The 24,742-nt window shown below is 36.0% G+C and overlaps 1 protein-coding gene across 3 annotated transcripts in view; it reads left to right on the top strand.

Annotated features, from left to right (window-relative positions):
- Nucleotides 1-24,742, top strand: part of LOC148945286 (uncharacterized) — a 354,164-nt gene that overhangs the window by 301,746 nt on the left and 27,676 nt on the right. For all 3 annotated transcript variants that reach the window (XM_089099445.1, XM_089099447.1, XM_089099446.1), the window contains exons 4-6: nt 2,435-2,615; nt 6,772-6,841; nt 18,143-18,320. In XM_089099445.1, the coding sequence (XP_088955571.1) occupies nt 2,435-2,615; nt 6,772-6,841; nt 18,143-18,320 (429 nt within the window). The remainder of the gene's footprint in view (nt 1-2,434; nt 2,616-6,771; nt 6,842-18,142; nt 18,321-24,742) is intronic.

Genomic DNA, 24,742 nt, shown 5'->3' with positions numbered 1-24,742 from the left:
GCCTTTGAAACAGTTAGAAAAATCTTGCCACAGGCTTCGTTTCAACTGTTGAAAAAAAGGTTATATAGTGGCGGTCGCATAAATTTCTGGTCAGCTCCTATTTCACGTAGAACGGGCCAAACTACCTCTCTAAGAATATCCAATCATATGTTTAGAAGATATGTTAAGCGTGTCCTTTGTATCTAAATTTAAAGGGAGCCATTTTAATCAGAAGGGTCGAGATCCGGAAAATGTGTCTCCTAAGGTAGCAAAACCTGTCAATTACTGCTTCTACCACTCCTAATCAAGCCAAGACTACTCCTACCATTACTGCTATCACCAAGGTTATTCTGATCGAAACTATTCCTATCTCAAATACTCCTACCATGACTATCTCTACTACAACCCTTATCACGGTTAATTCTAGCGCGTTTATACTGCTAATTAATAATATTTGTTTGTATTATTAATATTAATACCACTCTAATTATGTGTACTATTTCCAGAATTAACATTAATACTACTCTAATTTCCAGGGATTTTGTTTTCAGTATTAATGTATTGGCAACAAGCAATTAAATGTGCTTTTCATAGTCAATATTGACATGCTTTCGCGGGGAAAGTAGGCTTTTTAATTTGATTTACGTTTATTTGTTTGCTGGTATCCTTTATATACAAACATTAATAAAAGTGTTGTAAATTAATAAGTTTTGTTGTTTTATTAATGATACTAACTACTAACATTAATTAGCAGTAGAAACTTGATAGAATTAACCGTAATGGGGGTAGTAGTCGTGGTAAAGGCAGTTGTGGCGGGAGTAGTGGAGATAGGAATAGTCCCGATCGGAATAATCCTGATGGAGGCAGTCCTGTCTTGAGCAGGGGTGGATCCAGGATTTTTTTTTGGGGGGGGGGGGCGCAAAATAGGTTGATCGGATAAACTTGCGTTAGGAGCAAGTTTAATTAACGCAAATTTGCGTTAATTAAGTAAATTATACAACTTTAGACTCTGTTAGGAGGCGCGCACCCCCTCGCCCCCTGGATCCGCCACTGGTCTTGAGTAAGGGTGGTAGAAGCAGGCAAAGCGTGAATAATTCAAGGGTTTTGATTCATTAGGAAACATATTTTCCACATCTCATTTCCACATCCCACTGATGCAACACTGATTCGAAAGTCGAGTAACGTATCTTTATCTAAATCGGGGTGGGGGTATACAGCCTCAAATCTAGCACTCAGCTGGGTAAATTGTCGATCTTTGTATTACTGGGATTTCAAAAAAGTTTGGCATAGCATGCCCACTTCTTTTTTCTTTTTTTTTACAACAGTGAATCAAAAAAGGTTGTCTAAGTTTTCTAAAGTTTTTTGACGATAAGGCAATAGCGAGTTTAAAAGGTATAAAGCACAGAAACAAAGGTGTCAGCGTTAAAGCAAATACAAATTCTGTGAATGAAAGTTGCAGTGTCAATGGTGCTCTACTGAAAACTAAATAGATTGATTCAATTGGAATAGGCATTTAGCTAATGGATTTTCCAGGCATATAAAACAAGTGAATTTAAAACGAACCAAATTTTGAACAAAAACTAAGCTATAAATGTCAAACTTAATAAAAGATAAGTTTGAGCCTATCAGCAAAAAATAATTTTTTGGCTAGGGGGGGGGGGTTACACCGAAATAAACTTCATTTTAGATGAGGTTCGTCTTGGCCTAAGAACAAAGGTTTGTACGTTTCAAACTGACCAGGAATAGACAAGTATTTTGACCCATATTTGGGCCCTCTAACCCTCTCAATCCTTCCCACAGCAAAATGTGTCATATTTTTCACCCTGAGGGCGATCCCTGAAAGTTTTGAGTCAAAAAACCCCGAGATAAGACATGCCCCTTCTTTTCCAATATAAAACCTACCTGAAAACAATTGGCAATAACATAATTTATGGGCCTTGCTCCAGAGTATTCCCTAGAGGCATATTCACCGGACCTTTCGACTTTTTAGAACATTATTGCTGTCTCAATATTTTAATCAGATGCCATGGGGGTTACGGCGTATGCCGTTAGTAAAGAAATGCTTGGGGCTAGTTTGCCCTCTACTCACCTTAAATAGGGTCACAGAACTTCAAATTTGCAATCAAATGAGCCCCCTTCCAAGTTTTACTTTTTACAACCACTACTTTCACACTAAGTAGCAGGGGAAAAAAAGAATAATACGCGGAAGGCTCCTGGCTCTTTATTTTGGCAGCCTTACTGTGTTGTGCTTGATTAACTTAAGTCAATTAACTTAATTTCTTTAAGGTCAATTATCATTTGTCAAGTAAATGCTGGAGTTCCAGCGGGGACGAGGGAGGAGTCGGCGGTGTGCATGTAATGTCTTGCATAATTTGAGTATACACTGGGCATTGAAGATAACAGCCTAATAATATTAGTCGGTGAAAATCTAACCACTTAATCATTTTTCTTACAGTACGGGATCTTTGCATTCTTCACTGTCTGGCCAAGACACGAAAAGTTATGGTGGTAGTCAGTCATCCCTTAATTCGAAACTCTCTGCAGCAGTCTCAACGGGTGCAACTACTTTTAGTAGAGCAAGCGTGGCTACTTCCGAAGCTAGCAGTATAAGAACTGAAAATTCCCAGTTGTCTCAGGTAAAAACATGACATCGCGCGTACACATATTAACGATATAGAAACTCTCCAAGTAGAATACAAATATAAGAAATCTGGAACATAGAATCAGCCATTTTTTTTATGTAGAATAGCTGCTGATTTTTTTTTTTTTTTTTCGCCCCTTCTGTTAAAACGGTGATAAGCTAACATTTTTGCTCGATAGCCGGGTTTATAATTCAGTGTCATTGCCTTATTTTTGAGTTTTTGGTGAATTGCTTTCCATCAAATAAGTATAAGATCAGCTCAAACTTCTTTTGTTTTTTGATAGCTTTAGGTAAACAAATAAAAATTAAATTCCATGGTGGAGAAATGATATTGTTTAAGCAAGCAGATAACAAATGGTTGTAACCCAATTTCAGTGTAATTTAACCTTCGTTTAATTTAACTCCGTTCAATTCAACCAATTTAAATCAACACTCGTCCAACTCAACCCCTGTTTAAGTCATCCCCCATGCAGCCCAATCCTCGTTTAACTTAACACCCGGTTAACTCAACCACCCTTCAACTCAACCTTATTCAACTCACGTCCCATGCAACTCAACCCTCATGCAACTCAACCTTCTGTGCAATTCAACCGTCATTTAGCTCAACCCCATGTAATTCCCCCCCGGGGTAACTAAACCCCCAGACCCCAACCCTCGTTTAACCTTGCCCTATTCTACTCAACCATCAATCAAGTCAATCCCATCCAGATCCACCCTCCTTAAATCAGGAATATAACTAGACAATGAAATTCAGCCTGTTTTGCTGGAAGTGGTAAAAGTTGATTCAAATGGAATGGTCTTTATTCATTGGTTAATTCTTATTTAAGTGTTTTATTTTATTCTATGTTACTTTAATTCAAGACTATTCCTTCCCTCTCGACTTTCTAAAAAAAATTAATTTGTCCATCTGTATCATATATTTAAAATTAGCAAGTATTTTCAAACAGTTCGTGATAACGAACTGTAAGTAAGGAGCGACGCCGTTCAGTAGTAGCCAAAACTCTAAAAACCGGAATTTTGGTATCAAGATATATCAATAGAATCGACTTATTAATTGACTTGCTGATTCCAAACATATAAGATTCATTGAGTTTGGTGTTACCTATCAAAGGCTACGAGCCTGAAAAAATTAGCCTGATTTTCAAAAAAAGGGGGGACACCCCCCAAAAATTTGAAAAATCTGAATGCAAACCGCACTATTAGATTCAGCATATCAGACAACAATAGTGTAGAGGTTTCAAGCTCTTATCTGCAAAGATGTGGAATTTGTTATTTTTTGCGAGAAGAAAGATCACAGATGCGTATTTTTTTTTCTTTTTTCAGGGGTGATCGTATGGAACCAATAGTCCTAGAATACCGAGAGAGGACTTATTCGAACGGAAATTTAAAGTTCTAGTACCCTTCTTAAGTGATCAAAAAGATTGGCGGGCAACTAGCCCCTCTCCCACGCAAACCTTTCCCCGGAAATCGTCCGATCAAAATTTGAGATAGCCATTTTATTCAGCGTAGTTGAAAGGTCGAATAACTTTGCCTTTGGAGATAACATGACCCCCTGTAGCCCCCGGGGAAAGGTCTTAAGTTTTAAATTTCTCCATTGTGTACGTAGCGTATAGTTTTGGACTGGGATAGACAAAAGTAGATATTTTTTATAAGAAATTTACGCATTCGTTATATAAGAAGTTGACAAAATGACAAAATGAGCATGTGTCGGATGGGGGAAGGCTTCGAGCTAGAAAATCTGCAGATATAATTTACCTCCTAATTCCTGTGTTTCTCTATAAATTAGCTGTTTTATGTTTTTTTGTCTTTGGGCCTGCCAAAACCAATTTCTGCATACTTCTTTAGTCGAATATAGTTTATTGGACGAATATATACAAAAGGAAAAAGAAATTCCATGCCGTTTCGTGTCTGATAGTCTCCTCAGGAACGGTTTTAAAAGGATGTTGTAGACTTTCTTCTGATCTATTTTGATATCAAATAAAAATGATATCGCAGCATTTCAAGTATTTGTTCGGGCCCTGTGTAAGAGAAGAAGGTACAGGAATCGTTCTAATTATTCAGATAAGATTAGTTTTAATCATAGGTAATTGACCAGAAAAACTATTGCATGGCAATAATCCACACAAAGACCCCATGGCCCATGAAGGAGGGGGAGGATACACGTGTCATTTAAACAGTAACTTAGATAAAATGGACTCTAGGATAAATCACCAGAAACTAAACAGTCTCCAATTCATCGTAGAACAAAATAAAACGAATAAAAGGAAGAAAAAAGTAACCTGCAAAAAAAACAAAAATCTAAAGAGTTACCAAATTTTCTACACTTTCATTAAGGAGGCCAATGAAGTTAAACCATTGAGCTGATTCAGGCGTCAAGTTCAATGCAAATGATACGCCGTTAAAGGATTCAAATCTGACTACGGATTGAGTAAAAGGAATTTAAATATCATTTATGTTACCATGGTTATAATTAGCCTGATAGGAAATAAAAGCAGAGGCGGTTTTTTTTTTTTTTTTGGGGGGGGGATACAGAGTCGCTTGCCCTAGGTGCAGAATTTAGGAGCGCATAATTACAAATAAATAATCTTAGGGTTATAATCATTTTGTAAAATTTGAAATTTTGTAAATTTGAAATAAAGCATTGGGTGCAGTTGGCACTTTTTATTAATAAATGAAAACTTTGTTAAACTTGGAATGGAAACTCTTGAGAGACAGGTGGGGGGGGGGGGGCTAATTACTACCACTTTTATATTACTACCACTTAGTCCATTACTACCACTCATATTCATCTTTACTTTCGACTCGTCTGTGAGTAACAAATTATGCATAAAGAAAAACATGTGTTCTTTAACTTTTGGCGGCAACAGGCAACTTTCTAATAGTATAAACTTTTGTCCACCTCTTCTTCACTATAACTACCATTTTCAATGATCTTAAATGGAGGAAGCTGTTTCTTTTTTTCATAATATTTTTTAAGTTTTTCTTTGTCAATTTTCCCACTTGTCTCAAGTGACATTCCTAATTTTTCTATTTCATAAATTTCCTCGAATGCTTGATTATATTTTGGTGGATATTCCTTTTCTTTTATTTTCCATGTTTCATACCATGCTCTTGTTGGTGATTCTTTTTTCCTTATCATTTGTTTGAACTTTCCTAATGAATAGTTCTTTCATCTTACATTCCACATGTATGACCTGAAGGCCTCCATGGTTTCTATGTATAAACATATTTGCTGTTTTCAATTTAGGTGAAAATTTTTCATTCCATATATACTGGTAAATTGCACTCACAATTTGCTTGAGATGTGTCTTTTTGGGCTGCGAAACCAAGGACAGATACCACAAAACTGGGCAAGCATAGCTGTTCACATACTGGGCCTTCTGGTGAACATGGCTTCATTTTAGTCAAGTCAATTTTACATTTAAAGACAAGCCCTAACAAATAAATCTGACGATAGTGGAAGAACAAGCTATTTTTGCGATTGATAATTTTTGATGGGAATATCAGGGTTCTTCCTTTATCAAAGGCTTGGTTCTCACTAAACTCTATAGTTACTTTCAATTTCATATTTAGATTGTCATATGTTTAAAAAACGTAATCGTTCTATAATTAGCAAGCTATTTGCAGTAAAACTTGATTCAACTTTGATCGTTTGCAGAAACCTGAGGTGTCTGAGAAAAAATCGTTAAGATATTTGCAAAAATGTTGCTCCTGACACATATTTTATGTTTTGTGAGAACGAAGCGTAAACAGTCTGCTATTAAATTTCTTGATCGGAGACTACTACCAAGGCCTTATCCAAGAGGAGTTGGGGGGTTTTACCCCCCCCTCCCGAAATATTTTTCCGACACATAAAAAAGTAAAAAAAATGTATAAATAAAAAATTTTCATGCGTTTAGAAAAAATTGTAACCCCCCCCCCCCCCCCGAAAAAGATTCTAGATACGTTTTTTGGCTACCATGACTGGTTTAGTGCATCTTGTTTTTGGAAAATCTCAGCAACAAAAAATCAGGTCCAGTATCTTTCAACAGCAGAAAATACACCAGAATTTTTGTTTTTATTTGAACGATTTCTACTAACAGTTTGCTCTGTTCAGAGTTATTATGTTCAGTAAAAAAAAGAAGAAAAAATACAATCGATTTTAATTCTAGGAGAGACCAGTTCTGGCCATAACAAATCGATCACCTTCCAACTTATCATCAAGTTTTAACCGGAACACTGGTAAGTTTAATCAAATTCCATCTAAATATCAATAGCCATCCATATATATCGTATCGTCCTATAAAGACATCCAATTATCTGTTAAGTATTAATTTATTGAAAGGTTTAATAGCACATTTTGAAGTTGCCTTGTCAAGGATTTTTTTCAGCAAATGATACCGCTCCTAGATGATCAAGTCCTAACCCATGCCAAAAGTGTTTTATCATAAGTTGGGTACCAAACTTGGATGCATTAGTCATCAGTAATAAGAATGTTTAGGTCGTAATCGTGACGAATTCATCAACCCGAGTTTTTTCCCATTTTATCTTCGTATCAATTACCGCATTGCATGTCATTCAATGACATGTCATTCATTGCAGACCGTGTCATTGCAGAGATAGCTATAGTATAGCTATCAAAGTATAAACACATACAACAAGTACTGACAAAACCTATCCTCTCCACACAAAAAAAGTGACCCTTTGTCCGCGTCTCCGGAGACGATGCGAACCTGGTGCCTAAATTTTTCAAGTTCCGTAGGGGATTATACTTGTTCCATAGTTTGATAATCACCTACGGAACCGGTTCCGAAGGTGATTATGCTTTGATCAGATGTGTTGTGAATTAAAGAGACGGATCCTGATATAAAGCTTGTGATTAGAATTAGGACAATGAAAAAATGAGGGTGCTTTATTGCGGAGCATATTTAAATTAATGCCTTCTATTTTGAAATAGTTTCACCCTATGTGATGTTTACCGACACCCATTTATAACGCCTAAATTTACGATTTGAGAGTGCTACGCGTAAATACTCGTATATCGAACGAAAAATTGCTTTGATTATTATAATTGTATTCATCTTCCTGTAATCTATCCCTTTTTCTCAATGATATTGACGTCAAAACTTGAAAATATGATAATTTATTTCGAAAGTATTTATTTTTCCTGTCATTGCATGGCAACTGGATTAAAGAAATTAGCCGCGTAAATTGTATTGATAATAATAATAATAATAATAATTTATTTTTAACCCGCTAAGGTAACAAAAGCGGAGTATAAGTAAAAGAAAAGAAAAAATACATACAAATCGACTAAATACACTAAATCACTAAATACATCACAAAATACACAATCACAAAATCAAAAAACACACTAAATACACTTCACTAAATCAATGAAGGAGGCGTACAAACCCATGATGAGCTGGGAGAGCCTTCACTGTCTGGGGGAGTTTGTCAGCAAGCTCAACTAGATTTTCAGTTATATCTGGAAGCCCAAACACTGAGACAAGGTTACGGTTACGGTACCACGGAGGCAAATACAGTAGAAAACGCGAGAACCGAAAATAATAAGAACGTAATGACCGGGTATTTTTTCGCCCAAGAATGGGATAAACACCAGAAAGGAACAAAATTGAATGATCAGTAAAAACAGAATACAATTTAGCAAGGGTCTTCCTACTGTATTTCCCCCGATTGGCAACAATATTGGAGTAAGATACTTGGATCTTTTTCTTACAATTCGCCACGGCTTGTTCTCGGAGAGATTTAAGATTTTTAGCAATATTTATACCCAACCACCGAAAAGAAGAAACACATGGGACAGAAAAAGAAGCGCAATCTAAAGGCGAGTTACAATTACTATTAAACGAAAGATATTCACATTTAGAGAGATTCAGTGATAGACCAATCTTACTAAGGTTTGTTGCAACTGTAGATACAGAAACAGAAAGACCTTTTCTAGTCCTACTAATTAGAAGTATATCATCAGCATACGCTATGTAAGAAAGATTAATCGCCTGAAAAATACAAGTGGTTGGGATAGAAGATAAAACAGAAGAAATTCAAAGTTTAAAAATAGAAGGGGAAAGGACAGCACCTTGTCTGACACCACGCCGAACCGGAATTTTAGAATCGGAAATAACCCCTTCAGCTTTTATTCGTAGAAAAGAATTTGCATACCAATAACGAAGGAGAGAAACCAGAGAAAGATTAATGCCATGACTAAAAAGGGAAAACAGAGCTTGTGAGTGGACGACGCTGTCAAAAGCCTTGGAAAGGTCCAAGGCGCAAAGATGGAGTTCATATCCCTTTTTAGTCGCATCGATAAGAAGATTAATTAGAACCCGATGGGCTTGCTGGCACCCCACCCCAGACGAAAATCCAAGCTGATTTTCGCCAAAATGTGCACTCGATATGGACGGAAGAAGAACATATTCAAAAACTTTACTGAGATTACATGACACAGTTATTGGCCGATACGACGAGCAATCGCTAGGAGGTTTCCCTCTTTTAAGAATTGATGTTACAGACCCACATAGGAAGCTATCCGGTACCGCAGACGCACACAAGCACATTTGAAAAAGCAACTGCAGGTGTTGAAAAAGAAGTGGGCAATCAACATTTAAATGGTTGGCAGAAATGCCATCACAATCGAGGGACTTTGATTTCAACCTTTTTACTGCCTGCTGAACCACAGAGAGCTCAACAGACAAAATCTGAGTTTGGCTCAGCGATACGGGAAGTGCGGCAATGAGAAGTTTCGAAAAAACCGAATGGACATGATAATTCACTGAACTAAAAACTTTACTGTAATAACTATGCCATCCACCGGCACTAATCGGGCTTGTAGCAAAAGAATCATCAAGTTTTTCAGAATTTATTACCTTTTGCCAATCAGATTTACTTAACGGGAAATTCGATATTTTTGATTTAGTCGAGCGCAGGTATTTTTTATATTCTAATTTTGTCTTTTGCTTTATTTGATGAATAACCCCTTCAGACGGACGACCACAAGAAACCCAACTCCGCAACCAAAACTTTGCTTTATTTTTAATCGATTTCAATTCAGGATCCCACGACCACTCCGGTTTACGCGTGTTTCGCCTGACTCGCTCCTGTGGTACAGCGGTCAATTCAGCTGTTTTAAGGCAAGAAACTAATTTTAGATAATAATCATTTATAGTATTTTTATCATTTGAAGACTTACAACTAAGCTGTAGAAGGTGGAAAGGAACTTGAATTGTAGCAAGTAGCATAGCTAGCGTAGAAATATACAGCGATAAATTTATCTTATTCCAATTTCGACGGAAAACCCATCTTCGTCCTGCTTGTAAAGCATTACGATTAGTACAAATCGGTATTTGAAAAACAAACGAAATCGGTAGGTGATCTAAATCGCAATGATCTTCATGAACAGTTACAGTAGAAACGGGTAGGCCCGGAGACCAAACAACATGATCAATATTACTTTGACTACCGGAATGATGAAGATAAGAATATATACAAGTTTTTTCAACCAGCTTAAACTGCGGCAGCGAATCAAATATCAAATCCGAGCGAATATTCGATGACAGCAGGTCAGCGTTAAAGTCTCCGGCGATCAAAAAACGATAACCTTGATTTGAGACGGATTCCAAAAGTTTCTGTAATACACTGCAAGTCTTAGCGAATCTGTTAAGAGACTGAACCGATTTTCTGTCACAAGGCAAGTAAACATTTACGATCACTAAATCATTAATCCGCACGGCCAAAATGTTAGGATCACTGTGAAAAAGCACAGGCGTGTAGCAAGCAACACTATTTCGGTTCAGTATACACGCAAGCCCACCCGACGGCCGTCCGAAAGTAGTTCGTGCCGCCGATACGAACACGACGTGATTAGCACTTCTTTTTAGCAGGTTTGTATTAGCCGACGATAATAAGTGTTCTTGCAAACAGACAATGTCATAATTACATGCAAGTTCGTCAATAACATGCTCTTTTCTTCTGGTACCATATTTGACAGTATTTGACAGAATCTACTTTTATTTAATTTGGTTCAGAACCGTACGAAATTTACTTCTTGTGTGTCCCCTAAGCTCCTTGATTGGAGGCCGGGATATGCTGATACAGGCCCACTATATTGTTCGGAAGGAAAGCAAAAAAATATAGGCTCACAGCTCTGAGCCATTCTTCCCGTCTCTAAAAAAGAAAAAAATAACAAGTAGTCAGATTTGGTTTGTTCGTGCCAGTTCAGTCCTATCCAAAAGTAATGCCCCGCCTCATATCGGACATTAGAATTAAAACTACATTGAAGAGAATCCAATTTCGGCCACCAAGAGCCAATATCATCGATGTTAAAAAAAAACAATAATTCAGAAGATACAGAGTTCACATTTTTGTCTTTTTTTTAGAGACTATCAATAAGAAAAAGCATAAACCAGCAGAATACGGGAAAAGAATTCCAAATGAATGCTCTTTCTTACGAGGAAATGGAAACAATAAACAAAAAATATAGTGTCTAAGACGAAACTTGGATTTCGAGAGGCTTAAAACGTGCTAGGTTTTTCTGCATAACTTTTTTGTGCTTTGAAACTTCGAAATATTGGAGTTTCCCATTAAAAGCTGCACCTTCCGATATATTGACCATAAGTTTGGGGATAAGTAGCCAAAGTATTTGAAATTGAGCTATAATACAGCTGTGACTTTCCGGTCATTTATCGTCTTTATGATGAGTGTACATTGTAAAATCTTTCCCATAATCTTTTTTGTTTGCTCACTATTTCTCACTGATTAGGCTACAGCCTTGAATTAACCCAATAAAACGTATAAAACTACGGCCCATTTCCGGATTTCTCATTAGCCTATAACCTATAGCCTAGACTAGGTCAGTATTTGCTAGTTTTCGGCTCACTCGGGTCTAGGCCCCGAGGCCCTATCCCGAATCCCTCCGTCTCCTCGAAAAGTTTGTTTTATTGAATCTAAGGGATGAAAGAAATCACGCCATTCTGGAATTTTCTAAATTTATATTTTAATAGCCCACGACATTGAATTCTAAGTAGATCATGGTATGTTTATTTCTTAGCTATCTCATTATGGTACTAGAATAGAACTTTTCTTAAGTTTAAAAAAAAAAACATTTAAAACATTTAATGTCCTACCTGTTATTTGGCACAGCAAGTAATTTGACTCCTTTTTCTTTTTCATTTTCTCGATTAATATCGCACCCTTCGAAAAAGCATCGAACGCTCATTCGGGTTCTTAGCCGGCAGCACTTAATAATAATCAGTTTTCTAAGCACAATACTTCTTCTTCATATCCATATCGCAGGATTTACTGTTTAATTTCAACCTGCTAATATTCGATAATTTCCCGGTCACCCGGTCGTCGTCTGAATCACACTTAGCAATATAGCATAATTTATTGGCTCCGAGCGATTAAGTACTACAACATTTCCCCTCTAGAGGCGCTGGAGGTACGCGGGGTCACTTTTGGAGAGTTTTGTCAGTACTTTGTATGTGATTATACTTTGATAGCTATCGACGAAGCTGAAGTTTGAGAGAAAATGTGGATTTTTATGAGTTAAAATCAAATATATTACTGTCAGAGGTATACACAAATTTTATTCGTCCATCAATTCAGGGTATATATTTGTACATTGGGGGGGGGAAGTTCAGACTTACTTCTATAGTCAGAATTGCACCCAGAATCCAAATTTAACATTCATTTGTGTCAGAAAGGATTTTTACCCCCCCCTCCTAATGTGCAAATATATACCCTGAATTGGTATGTATAGGGATGGGTGTAAAGTTCATTTCCGACACAAATGCATGTTAAATTTGGATTCAGGGTACAATTATGACTATAGAGGTAAGTTTATCTCTTAGCTACCTGAATAGTCTGTTAATATAAACCTTACCCAAAATATTTCCGACAAGAAGGCTTTCACAGGAAATTAAAGAGCCGTACTAAAACCTAAAAACGAGCAGAACTTAGACTCAATGGACAAATGAAACTTAAAACGGACAGGAATTACAACGAATGATAAAATCAATCCTAAAGATAACAGATACCACTAAAGATGAATAGATGAAACCAAAGAAAAACGAAATTGACATGAATTATCAATTCAAGCTTGTGGAAGTTTTCATTTGACAAAACATCAACAGTAAAAAGGAAGAAAATTACGATACTAATCAATATTAGAGGAAAAAAACATTTAATTTTATTATTTTGAAAGGACACATTGGTCCCTTCATTCCTCCTTTTGAACACAAAACTTGAAGTTCCCTTCTTCTCCCTGTAACTCTGAAAGTTTTAATTCGACTCCCACGCCACTCCTGCAATTGAACAAATGCCATTTTGACAACCTGGGAGGAGTCGGCAAAGAGTCACGTCTTCACCGTGAAAATATTCTAAGTCACACTGGGGGTAATAGTGTAAAAGCTTCCAAATGGACCGGAGATGCACGTTTTCGTCCCCATCCATTCCCTCCAAAAACAAAATGTAAAGTCCCCTTACCCTACCCCCAATACTCTTAAGATTCCAAGTAGATCCCCCTAGCAGCTCTCAAAATATTGAATGTATGTTATTTTGCTAACCTGAATACATATGGCGTCTTTGATGTTAACCTTTTTAAGGTTAACGTTGACCTGTCCTCTAGAAAATAAAAAAAAAGCTCGCTTTTGCACTGAGAGATTATGCAGGGATGCTGCGGCATTACACTTTTTGGAGTTTGCTCGTTTTTGTATCGAGCCAGTCCGTATACTGCTTCAACTGCTCAAGTCGTGAAGTGGTTGGTCGAAACTTGATGGACTGCCAGATATTCAGCTGTCGAAATGATGAGGAATCTCTACCCTACAATTCTGAATGTTTTGTAACAGCTCACACATCCTTCTGAAAGAACAAGTCCACGGTTGGATGCGAGTTTATGGCGAAAAGCGATGAATTCATTCCCGTTTTTTTGCTATCTTGTTTTTTTTTGGTGAAATCCTTCGAAAGATATACGATGTTGGATCGTCACCAATGCGCCATTAAAATAGGTGTTTTAGAAGCACACTTCAAGAAATACTGAGAAAATAGTCACTGTCAGGGACTTAGGTTTGCCCAAAATATGTGTGAACAGTTTGGTATAGACACTGAACTATGCTAGAGGACAGGTGCAAACAGCAATTTGGTGACGAGTCAGTAAGTGCCAAATTGACATAAGAACAGTAACTCAGAAGAAAAATTTTCTAATCCCTTAGCAGAATACTGCCGGGAATAACTTCCAAGTTTAAATAGCTTCGGGTGACGGCCAGCAAATCATCTTTCCTAGAACATTCCAACCTCCTAGATCCAGATTCTGCTTCGGAACTGGATAATGGTTGCGAGGATATCAGCAACGAAGAACTTCAAGCCGAGAGGAGGTGGCTGCAGGAGTTCATTAATATTTCACTGCTTCTCAAGATCATGCCAAAGTCTTCGAAATAGGACTACTTGGGCCTTTGTAGTTTATCGATTTGAACAGTTTGAGTGATTGTATTCCCAATATTTCCATAATGCTGTGATTATTTTTGACCATCGGGAAAAGGTTGGCCAACTGCGAGAGAAGTTTCTCAAAGAGGATGATCATAAAAACGAAAACTAGCTTTGATCAACTATGAATGAGCTCAAATTGTCAAAGCTTGCTTTAGCGTCCATGGAGTACGGAGCAACTGATGGGATGGATTTTGAAGAAGCTACAAACCAGTTAACTTCTTATAGAGCTTGAAAGTTTGGTACATATGTATTATGCCAAACACAGTCGAGAAGTTTGCTGAATGTAAGATCTCAGGAAACCGGTTTACACAAGGACAAATGACAGGTGACAAAATGCATAGGACTTGTATAATTTGGGCTATATATTTGCACATTAGAATGAGAGGTTTTGGTAAGGTTAGGTTACTTTACCCCCCTCCCCTCAATGAGCAAATATATAGCCCAAATTATATGATTGTATAAACATAAATCATTATATTTTCATCATATTCTAGTATATTTCATCATGATTAACCTAACTTCGCTTCTTGAGTGTGTTTGATATAATATTTAAGTATCGAAAGTTTAACGTATAGGCTATTTGGAGTCAACCGAAATTTGAATTACAAAATACAACTATCCTTTTCCTTGAAAATAATAAATAGTCCGTTTTTTTGCGAAACCATTACTAATAATAAATTCAATAAATTGGCTTTAATGCTATTTTCAATGTCGTGTCTCCGTCCTAAATATTTAGCGCCTTCAAGATAAAATACTGGGTGCATATCCTGGTCTTAGTTATGGACATTTTTTAGATATATAAAAACAATACCAAAGTGTGAGCAACAAACATTATAAAAAAAATAATTCAGCAAAAAAACTATTACCGCCACGAAGCTTACCCTTACATCATTGGATTGAGAAAACAGAGCTTTCTTAACTAAAAAGAAAGAAGGACAAAACATAGGTTAGAAAATGTGTTCCTGAATCCAATATAATAAATAGAAAATACCCCAACCAGCTCGAATTAACAATACGCTGAATAATAAATGTCAAAGTTCCGAGTGAACTTCATTGAGCAATATTAATGAAAGAAAAAAAAGAAAAGAAAAACAACGCGTAATGCCAAGGGTAGCAATAATTTATTTATCATTCAATTGACCTGCTTCAATAACAAGGCAGCTGCTTGAGTAATACTACTACATGCAAATTGCTGCATACAAATTTGATTGCATACATTCGTTCGTTTGGAATGAAATGTCCGTCTCAAAGTTTCGGTCACCCGAAGAAAGGGAATAGTAAATTATTTAACTCACATTAAAAGTTCTTGCACTTTGTTTCCTATGTTCTTGAAAGGGTTCTCACTGATTTATAACCACATTTTCTAAGGTATAACTACATCTTATGCATTAATATGTCTTGATTTATTTTATCCGCCTTAATTGAAAAACTTGCCGACACATGGAACGTAGCATTTATGCTGTATGTACATTGAATAGACAGCGGTTTGGTTAACAATTGGCAAGATATTTTATGTTTTTGGTACTTATGCATTATAACTAAACCAGCGCTATAGACTGCATAAGGAAACAAGACACGAAACCAGACAAACGGGTATTTGCTAGATAAACTTATGCCAAAGCGTGGTTTCTCATTGAGTTTACAATATTTAAACGATTGTTTTTTGGGGTTTAGGGGGGGGAAGGTACCTAGGTTAGGTTAAGTATTTAATATATGCTATGCTTACCCCCTAATGTGCAAATATGTAGCCCCAATTTGTTTCTAAACTATTATATATTCATCCCATTTTATTTTATTTCATTAGTATTAACCAAACTTGACTTCTTTCGTGTATAGCGCTGGTTTAGTTATAATGCACAAGTACCATGTTTTCTTTATATTAAACTAGCCTCTTGTTTGCTTTTCGAACTGTTAACACATTTATGATCCCCTATAGTTTTTACCAAAATTGCTTAGGGAGTTCCCTGTGGTGCTGGGAAAATTCGATAATGGATCTTTTATCTTTGAGACGGCCAGCCGACGCTGAGACTCGCAAAATAGTTTTTAAGGTATCAATTTGTTTCAAAATAAAGTAGCAAGAGAGTTTTTGAGTATCAAAAGTCGGTACAATATTTTCTGTTTCCAATGAAGAGTTACAGCAAAAAAAAGGAACTTCAAGACAGTGAATCTTTTGGAATGAACTTTCTTTCTTGACGTCATCTACCTATTTATTTATTGATACAGATAGTCTAAGGCAGAATTTTTGCTGCTTCAAAATATTTACAAAATCGTATGACATCACTACTTACAAATCGTGAGCAGCAATCCACTTACCTCATGAGGCTCCTCTCTCTTGAACAGGAAGAATAAATGTCTATTATTTGCTTGACATTTAGGAAGTTTTACGCTTTTATCTATTTATCATATTATGAATTGGCGAAATCTTTGTTTCACTGAAGTTCAAGAAGTAATCTCAATTTGTGTTCCTTCCAATATGCAACGTAGGTGTCTATGTTGACGAAAATTTATCACTTACACATCATGCAGTATTGATTGGTCTGAAAATTTTATGAAACTTTGGAAAGTTGAAAAAGCCAAGAAGGCACGGAGTCTTTATCCGTGAAAATTCTTTTACTTTTGTATTTCTCGCTTGTGGTACACATGTTACTGTTCATTGGTTTGGATGTCAGATTAGAAAAAAAAAAAAAAAGATCTGCTGTGGATAAACAGAACAGGAAAGCGTCATATGTCACATCTGATACTAAAAGTCGGTTCATCTTTGTCAAATGACAACCTTTATGCGCTGTCTTGGTCGATTTTTGTGTACAGATTTTGCAATTCTTTAATGCCATCACATTTTTCGAAACTGTTTTTGCAGGCAAAAACGTGCTTGCAGATCAGGAAAGAGATGGGAGACAAGGGAGATCAGGAGACAATTAAGTTTTGATTGTGGCTTTTACGCCGACTGCTCAGTCTGATTTGACGATTGATGTCACATTCACCCGGTGCGAAATCCTCTACCAGAGGATTTGAGAAGGAAACCAGCGCTCACTTCTTCTAATTCAAATTTAAATAACTTCCTTACGAAGACGTATATAGCCCACTGAATAGACCCATATTTTGTTAAAGCGAATTTGATATAATGATTTTGCATTATGAGGTCGAACGAGACCCGCATGTCGGCAAGGGGAAGACCTCTAGAGTGTCTTCGTTAGTTCGATTGTTAGTGTGCTAACAATGAAATAATTAAAATTCACTTGGAAAAAGTTAATTCAAACCACCTTCTGGAAAAAAGAACAGAATGTATTTTCATTTCTTTCGAGATTATCACAGCATAAATATTATACAGTATAATATAAACATATAATATTTAATATACTGTATAAATACAAACATATAAAATTTATGTTGTGTTACAAATAGTAGCAGACAGCAATAACTTAGGCCTGATGGTGCAAACACGCATAAATAGCCTAAACAAAAAGTCTAACCCCCGAACCCCATTAGAGTCACACATGTCGATATAAACAACAAGGTATATCAACGATGTGCGTTCTCACTGGTTTTAATATCGCACACTTGCCATAGATGTGGAAAATTGAAAGTGTGACAGCTTCGTTGGAAAAACCTATATTATCACTAATTTGTTACCGAATATTTTCTGCTAATATTATGTCTTTGTGTTAGATTCAACATACAGATAGGAATATTTTTTTTTGTGAAACTTCCATATTTTCTAATGTAAAAAGAAAAAAAGAAACTACATTGAATGTTCAATCTGATCGGTCAATGATACAAATTCCGCTCGTCAGTTGAACTTCCTTGAACCCAACAAAATGCACATGTCGTCCATGATTGGCACTGTGATCGTGCTTATTTTTGATTTTGACTACTAGTGTGACTATAATGTGGCTGTGACATAATTCTGTCAGAAAGTAACCTATATGGAACGTTTATTCAGTTTTCGAAAATTGGTGTACTTGCACCAATTTTGAATACCACCCTAGAATTATTCTTCAATTCATTGGGATCCTTTAATGCACACATTCATCTTTGTTTAAGGTTCTCGTTATTCAGTGAGGTCTTTGCCGACACAACGTAAGGAACCCAAGCGTGAAGCAACACCAACACGGGCCCCGTTTCTGGCTGGTGCTGCACGATCAAGCTTTAGGACTAAGACTAGCTCTGAACCTAGGCAAACAAGGCCTTTAGCAACGCAAACCCTTGGACGAAATGTTGGGTGAGTTTTTTACTGCTTTGGAACTTGATAGTATAATATACGTGAAAAGGATTCTGACCGGTCACACCGTCTTTCGGGTGAAAAATAAGTGTGAAAATACCTAAGCCATTTTGTCCAAGCTCGATTCAGATGTACCAAGCTGTCCGAAGGACATAGTAAAACTAGATCAGTAATATCTAAAGAATCACTAATTACTAAAATCTAAAGGAACAATCAAGTTTTCTGAGAAAATAGTTTTATTGTATTTTATATTTCATGACAATAGTAATGTCGCCCAATATCTATAACCTCTGTTTTTTTTCTGATCTGTGGCATAAAGGCGGAGCTTAAGCGAAGTAGGGGCTTCGGGTCTCATTCACTCCTAAATATTATATATATATATATATATATATATATATATATATATATATATATATATATATATATATATATATATATATATATATATATATATATATATATATATATATATATATATATATATATATATAATATATATATATATATATATATATATATATATATATATATATATATATATATATATATATATATATATATAGTTTTCAGAACCAGACCCACTAATAGAAAATCCCTCCGAAGTCACACTCGAAAAGATACTTTCGATAGGGGTCAAACCAATGTTTACTGTAGCAGTTTCGGATGTTTATAATATAATTCGTAAAATCAAGAAACCTCTCTCAAGAGGTACAGATCACGTTTGCGCCAAACACCTCCTATATGGAACCCCTTCTCTTTTTTCCCACCTTGCCCTACTTCTTCAAATGGTGTTACAAAAGGAATAGTTCCTTCCTCGTTTTCAACCCACCCTCTTACTCCTGTCCCTAAAAAGAATAGACCCTTAAATGAATGCTCATCATACCGGCCAAATAACGGTAGCATAACTTTTTGTAAAATTTCGAGAAGTTGATAATGCCTGGATTGATTGATAAATGTTATATTCCCCAACACCAATTTGGGTTCCTGAAAGGAATAGGGTGCGCTCATGCACTGATGACACTGTCGTCAGTTTTGATTGATGTTGATAAATCAGGAGAAGCACTTGTTCTAGGGCACCATGACGTCAGTCTTGATTTTGATTCGATAATTCACGCGCATATCCTCACTGAGTTGTATAAACGCGGGGTCAGTACCTGTATTATTCGTGCTTTGTATGATATTTATAATCATTTAACTGTCATTGTTAATCTGCCTGACGGAATGATTACAAAGATAATCATACCTGTTCGTCACGGAGTAAGACAAGGCGCCCTTATATCTCCAATCGCATTTAACAATTGTATTCTGGACGCACAGTCCCAAGCGGTTTTTTTCCTGTGTTTTAGAAGGGATAAATGTATCGGGGTGCTACCATTTCGGCGAACCGTCACAAGCACAAAACGTCATAGCATCGAACCGTCATAACATCTAAAATTTTTTAGAAGTTTATATAATAGCAATAAGTATATAATAGTTTAGAAACAAATTTCGGCATTATATTTGCCCATCAAGGGGTGGGGTGGGGGTAAAGCATAGCATATATTAAATACCTAACCTAGGTATCTTTTCCCCCCTAAACCCCAAAAAACTGAAGTTTTAAAATTTTCGATATTATGACGGTTCGAGGTTCTGACGGATTTTTTTTGTCGATGTTATGACGGATTTTGTGCTGCTCCTGACGGTTCGATGTTATGACGCCTTTCCGATGTATCTCTTATTGCCTATGCGGACGATGTTCAAACGAGGAAAAAATTTCCATTCTGAGTCGAAAGTATTCAAAAATAAATCTTAAGTTTAACACTGAAAAATCAGAAGTGGCTCTATTCAACTGGGGCTCAGTTTCCGAAGGATTTAATGGTGATCTTAATGAAGTATCGGTTGCTCCCTAAATTGGAAATGAAATATCTTGGCCTCCCAATCGGTAACTCCCTTAAAGCAACTCAAAAGCTTCTCATTTGCCATTTCAAGCGCCGGACGTCCAGTGCCTACGGTAGCATAGTTTCTAATAAACTTCGTTTCAATCACCAGCTACTAGCTAAATTATATAACTCGTATGCGCTCCTAAATTTTTATACCTTGCACGTTTTTGGCGTACCTTTTCGGCAACGGAATCAAAGCAAATCCGACGAATTTATTACCAGTATGCTAATTATCTTCTTGGCCTCCCTTCCTCTGGGCAGGTAGTTCTTGGGCCAATAGGAGATATGGTATGATTGACCCTAATGCTGCCATCGGCAGATGTATTGAAGCTTACAATAAAGGAATTAATGGACACCCATGGTGTTCCCTTTTAAAACAATAATTGTATCACATTTATTGGTTTTGTGTTTGTTATGTATACTGTGTGATTATTTGGTTAATTATTGTACTTGTGTGCTTATTCTAGGAATTTGATTTTTGTATTATTTATGTTATGTCTTTTTGTGCTCTTTTAGTCGTCCCCCATAAACAAACACCCGCGGACGAAGCCTAAACGCAAAGAATCACAAACAAAATATCTCAATTACAAAAAAAAATGTCTGACATGTATAATGCTCTCTGTTGTTGATCATTACCGTCTTCGGGGTGTACCGTGTACTAACTCTATGCTGTGACATGAGGCACAGAAGAACTGTAATTTTTTTGTAATATTCTAAATACATGTAATATGTCTGAGGGGTGAAAATTCATGGAAATGTAGAGGAGAGGAGTTTTTTTTTTGAAGATCCAAATAATTAGTTATCCAAACCTGGGGATTGCATTTTATTTTTTTGATTTTTCTAATGAAATTTCTAAAAAAAGCAGATTTTTAACTAATTCAGCGGATTGGTTTAAAATTAGATTCTGATTTCCCCCGAAATCAGCGGCCCTGATTTATCTTTCAAGAAGAAATATCACTCAGAAAATGAAATCACTCAGAAAGTACTAACTCTATGCTGTGACATGAGGCACAGAAGAACTGTAATTTTTTTGTAATATTCTAAATACATGTAATATGTCTGAGGGGTGAAAATTCATGGAAATGTAGAGGAGAGGAGTCTTTTTTTGAAGATCCAAATAATTAGTTATCCAAACCTGGGGATTGCATTTTATTTTTTTGATTTTTCTAATGAAATTTCTAAAAAAGCAGATTTTTAACTAATTCAGCGGATTGGTTTAAAATTAGATTCTGATTTCCCCCGAAATCAGCGGCCCTGATTTATCTTTCAAGAAGAAATATCACTCAGAAAATGAAATCACTCAGAAAGTACTAACTCTATGCTGTGACATGAGGCACAGAAGAACTGTAATTTTTTTGTAATATTCTAAATACATGTAATATGTCTGAGGGGTGAAAATTCATGGAAATGTAGAGGAGAGGAGTTTTTTTTTTGAAGATCCAAATAATTAGTTATCCAAACCTGGGGATTGCATTTTATTTTTTTGATTTTTCTAATGAAATTTCTAAAAAAAGCAGATTTTTAACTAATTCAGCGGATTGGTTTAAAATTAGATTCTGATTTCCCCCGAAATCAGCGGCCCTGATTTATCTTTCAAGAAGAAATATCACTCAGAAAATGAAATCACTCAGAAAGTACTAACTCTATGCTGTGACATGAGGCACAGAAGAACTGTAATTTTTTTGTAATATTCTAAATACATGTAATATGTCTGAGGGGTGAAAATTCATGGAAATGTAGAGGAGAGGAGTCTTTTTTTGAAGATCCAAATAATTAGTTATCCAAACCTGGGGATTGCATTTTATTTTTTTGATTTTTCTAATGAAATTTCTAAAAAAAGCAGATTTTTAACTAATTCAGCGGATTGGTTTAAAATTAGATTCTGATTTCCCCCGAAATCAGCGGCCCTGATTTATCTTTCAAGAAGAAATATCACTCAGAAAATGAAATCACTCAGAAAGTACTAACTCTATGCTGTGACATGAGGCACAGAAGAACTGTAATTTTTTTGTAATATTCTAAATACATGTAATATGTCTGAGGGGTGAAAATTCATGGAAATGTAGAGGAGAGGAGTTTTTTTTTTGAAGATCCAAATAATTAGTTATCCAAACCTGGGGATTGCATTTTATTTTTTTGATTTTTCTAATGAAATTTCTAAAAAAAGCAGATTTTTAACTAATTCAGCGGATTGGTTTAAAATTAGATTCTGATTTCCCCTGAAATCAGCGGCCCTGATTTATCTTTCAAGAAGAAATATCACTCAGAAAATGAAATCACTCAGAAAGTACTAACTCTATGCTGTGACATGAGGCACAGAAGAACTGTAATTTTTTTGTAATATTCTAAATACATGTAATATGTCTGAGGGGTGAAAATTCATGGAAATGTAGAGGAGAGGAGTCTTTTTTTTGAAGATCCAAATAATTAGTTATCCAAACCTGGGGATTGCATTTTATTTTTTTGATTTTTCTAATGAAATTTCTAAAAAAAGCAGATTTTTAACTAATTCAGCGGATTGGTTTAAAATTAGATTCTGATTTCCCCCGAAATCAGCGGCCCTGATTTATCTTTCAAGAAGAAATATCACTCAGAAAATGAAATCACTCAGAAAGTACTAACTCTATGCTGTGACATGAGGCACAGAAGAACTGTAATTTTTTTGTAATATTCTAAATACATGTAATATGTCTGAGGGGTGAAAATTCATGTAAATGTAGAGGAGAGGAGTCTTTTTTTGAAGATCCAAATAATTAGTTATCCAAACCTGGGGATTGCATTTTATTTTTTCGATTTTTCTAATGAAATTACTAAAAAAGCAGATTGGTTTAAAATTAGATTCTGATTTCCCCCGAATCAGTGGCCCTGATTTATCTTTCAAGAAGAAATATCACTCAGAAAATGAATCCCCCCCCTGATACAATTATTTGGTACTCATAAGGCAAGTTCTTAAAGATTTATTTTTTGGGGCAAATTCGTCAAAAAAGAAAAAGTATGTGATATATTCGGAATTATGGGAGAAAGAATAGAATTCAGCAAATTTCAGTGGATAAGGGTCTGGTGCCCCTGCTCTTGTTTTAAAGTTATACTTGCTAAGGTTCTTCTTTTTTCAATTATTTCAATCAAGGCCGTATCCAGGGGGGGGGTCAACCCCCCCCTCCGAAATGTTTGTCCGACTCGCAAAAACGTGACAAAAATTAATCTAAAAAAAATTTTTATTCGTTTTTTAAAGTGTTTTTTGTACCCCTCTCTCTCCGAAAAAAAATCCTTTTGTACAACCCCATCGAAAAAATAAATCCAACACTAAAAGAAATTAAGCCTTGTTTGCTCTCCTGAAAAATTTTTCATCTTCACCGCGAAAGGATATTAATAAAAGTGAACAAATCTTAACTTTTACAATACACTAGAAAGAATAGACTTTACAGAAAGAAAAGGAATGAACGGCATAAATAAAATTTCTTTTGGCGGCATAATTTGCAATTCAATTAAGCGCGTACAGCAAACTGTAGATTAACTAATTTTTGCTGGTGTGACTTAGCATAATAAGCGGAAATTGGACACGATTGCAACGTTTTTTTCCGTCTTAAATTACTTTTTGTTTTCTATACAGGAAACGTAACATATGTTTCCTGTAAACATGTGTTAATATTAGATTTTTTTTGTAACATTCTAAAAACACACCTACACCCATTCTGAGGTTTAGAAAATTTAAACGAATAAAGCAGCGTTCACGTACAGTTCAAGCAAGACTGCCATACCTAAACATGTGTCGCTGGCCATGCACTTACTTAGGCAACGAAGTTAAACCACACATCCATGTATTCGCTACTTTTAAGCGTAGACCATGAATATAGTGATATCAGCTTCCTGATTCATAGACTTTGGAATTCTAGCCACAAAGTTGTAGAAATTAAATATGGGGAAGCAGTGTATTTTTTTTGGGGGGGGGGGATCCTCAAAAAGTAAAAGAAGCTTTGAAGTACATGACAGTTTTGGGAACGGGCAGAGACGTTCACAAATTTCTGGGTGTTAACTTTTAAAAAAAAACGGAAAAAGAGGCAAAGTAAATGAAAAATATAGAAGATTGTGTGAACAATCGTCAAAATCTTGACAATACGAGAGGCTCTTCCTGAGGTGCCCATCCCCTCTGTATATGCCTGGCCTGGGCCAAAAAATGATGATCAAATAAAAGAATAAAACAGCTGAAGAATTCTAAGGACCAGACGTGAGTTGAGGGAGAGATGAAGTGAGGTTGGGGTTTTATCCTACTACATATTTCTTCCGATGTGAGGGACTCTTATTTTTTTTTAGTGACTCTGGCTAAGGTTTTGGAAGGCTTCAGTCTTTGCTCGACAGATTCGTAGGCTACAATTTTGGTGCCATTGTTCTAGCTAAAATAGTGCTTCGACTACTTTTTTTATGGACTTAACAAATTCATACAATGTAAATATATGATGTAGTGCTAGGCATATTGCCGCTGGAAAATACCCTCCCCCCCCCCCG

The sequence above is a fragment of the Artemia sp. Qi Xiang Cuo genome, chromosome 13, assembly GCF_049724085.1.
Source record: "Artemia sp. Qi Xiang Cuo chromosome 13, ASM4972408v1, whole genome shotgun sequence".
NCBI classification, from domain to species: domain Eukaryota; kingdom Metazoa; phylum Arthropoda; class Branchiopoda; order Anostraca; family Artemiidae; genus Artemia; species Artemia sp. Qi Xiang Cuo.
The sequence above is the reverse complement of the archived record's forward strand: the minus strand, read 5'-3'. Positions and strand labels throughout refer to the sequence as shown.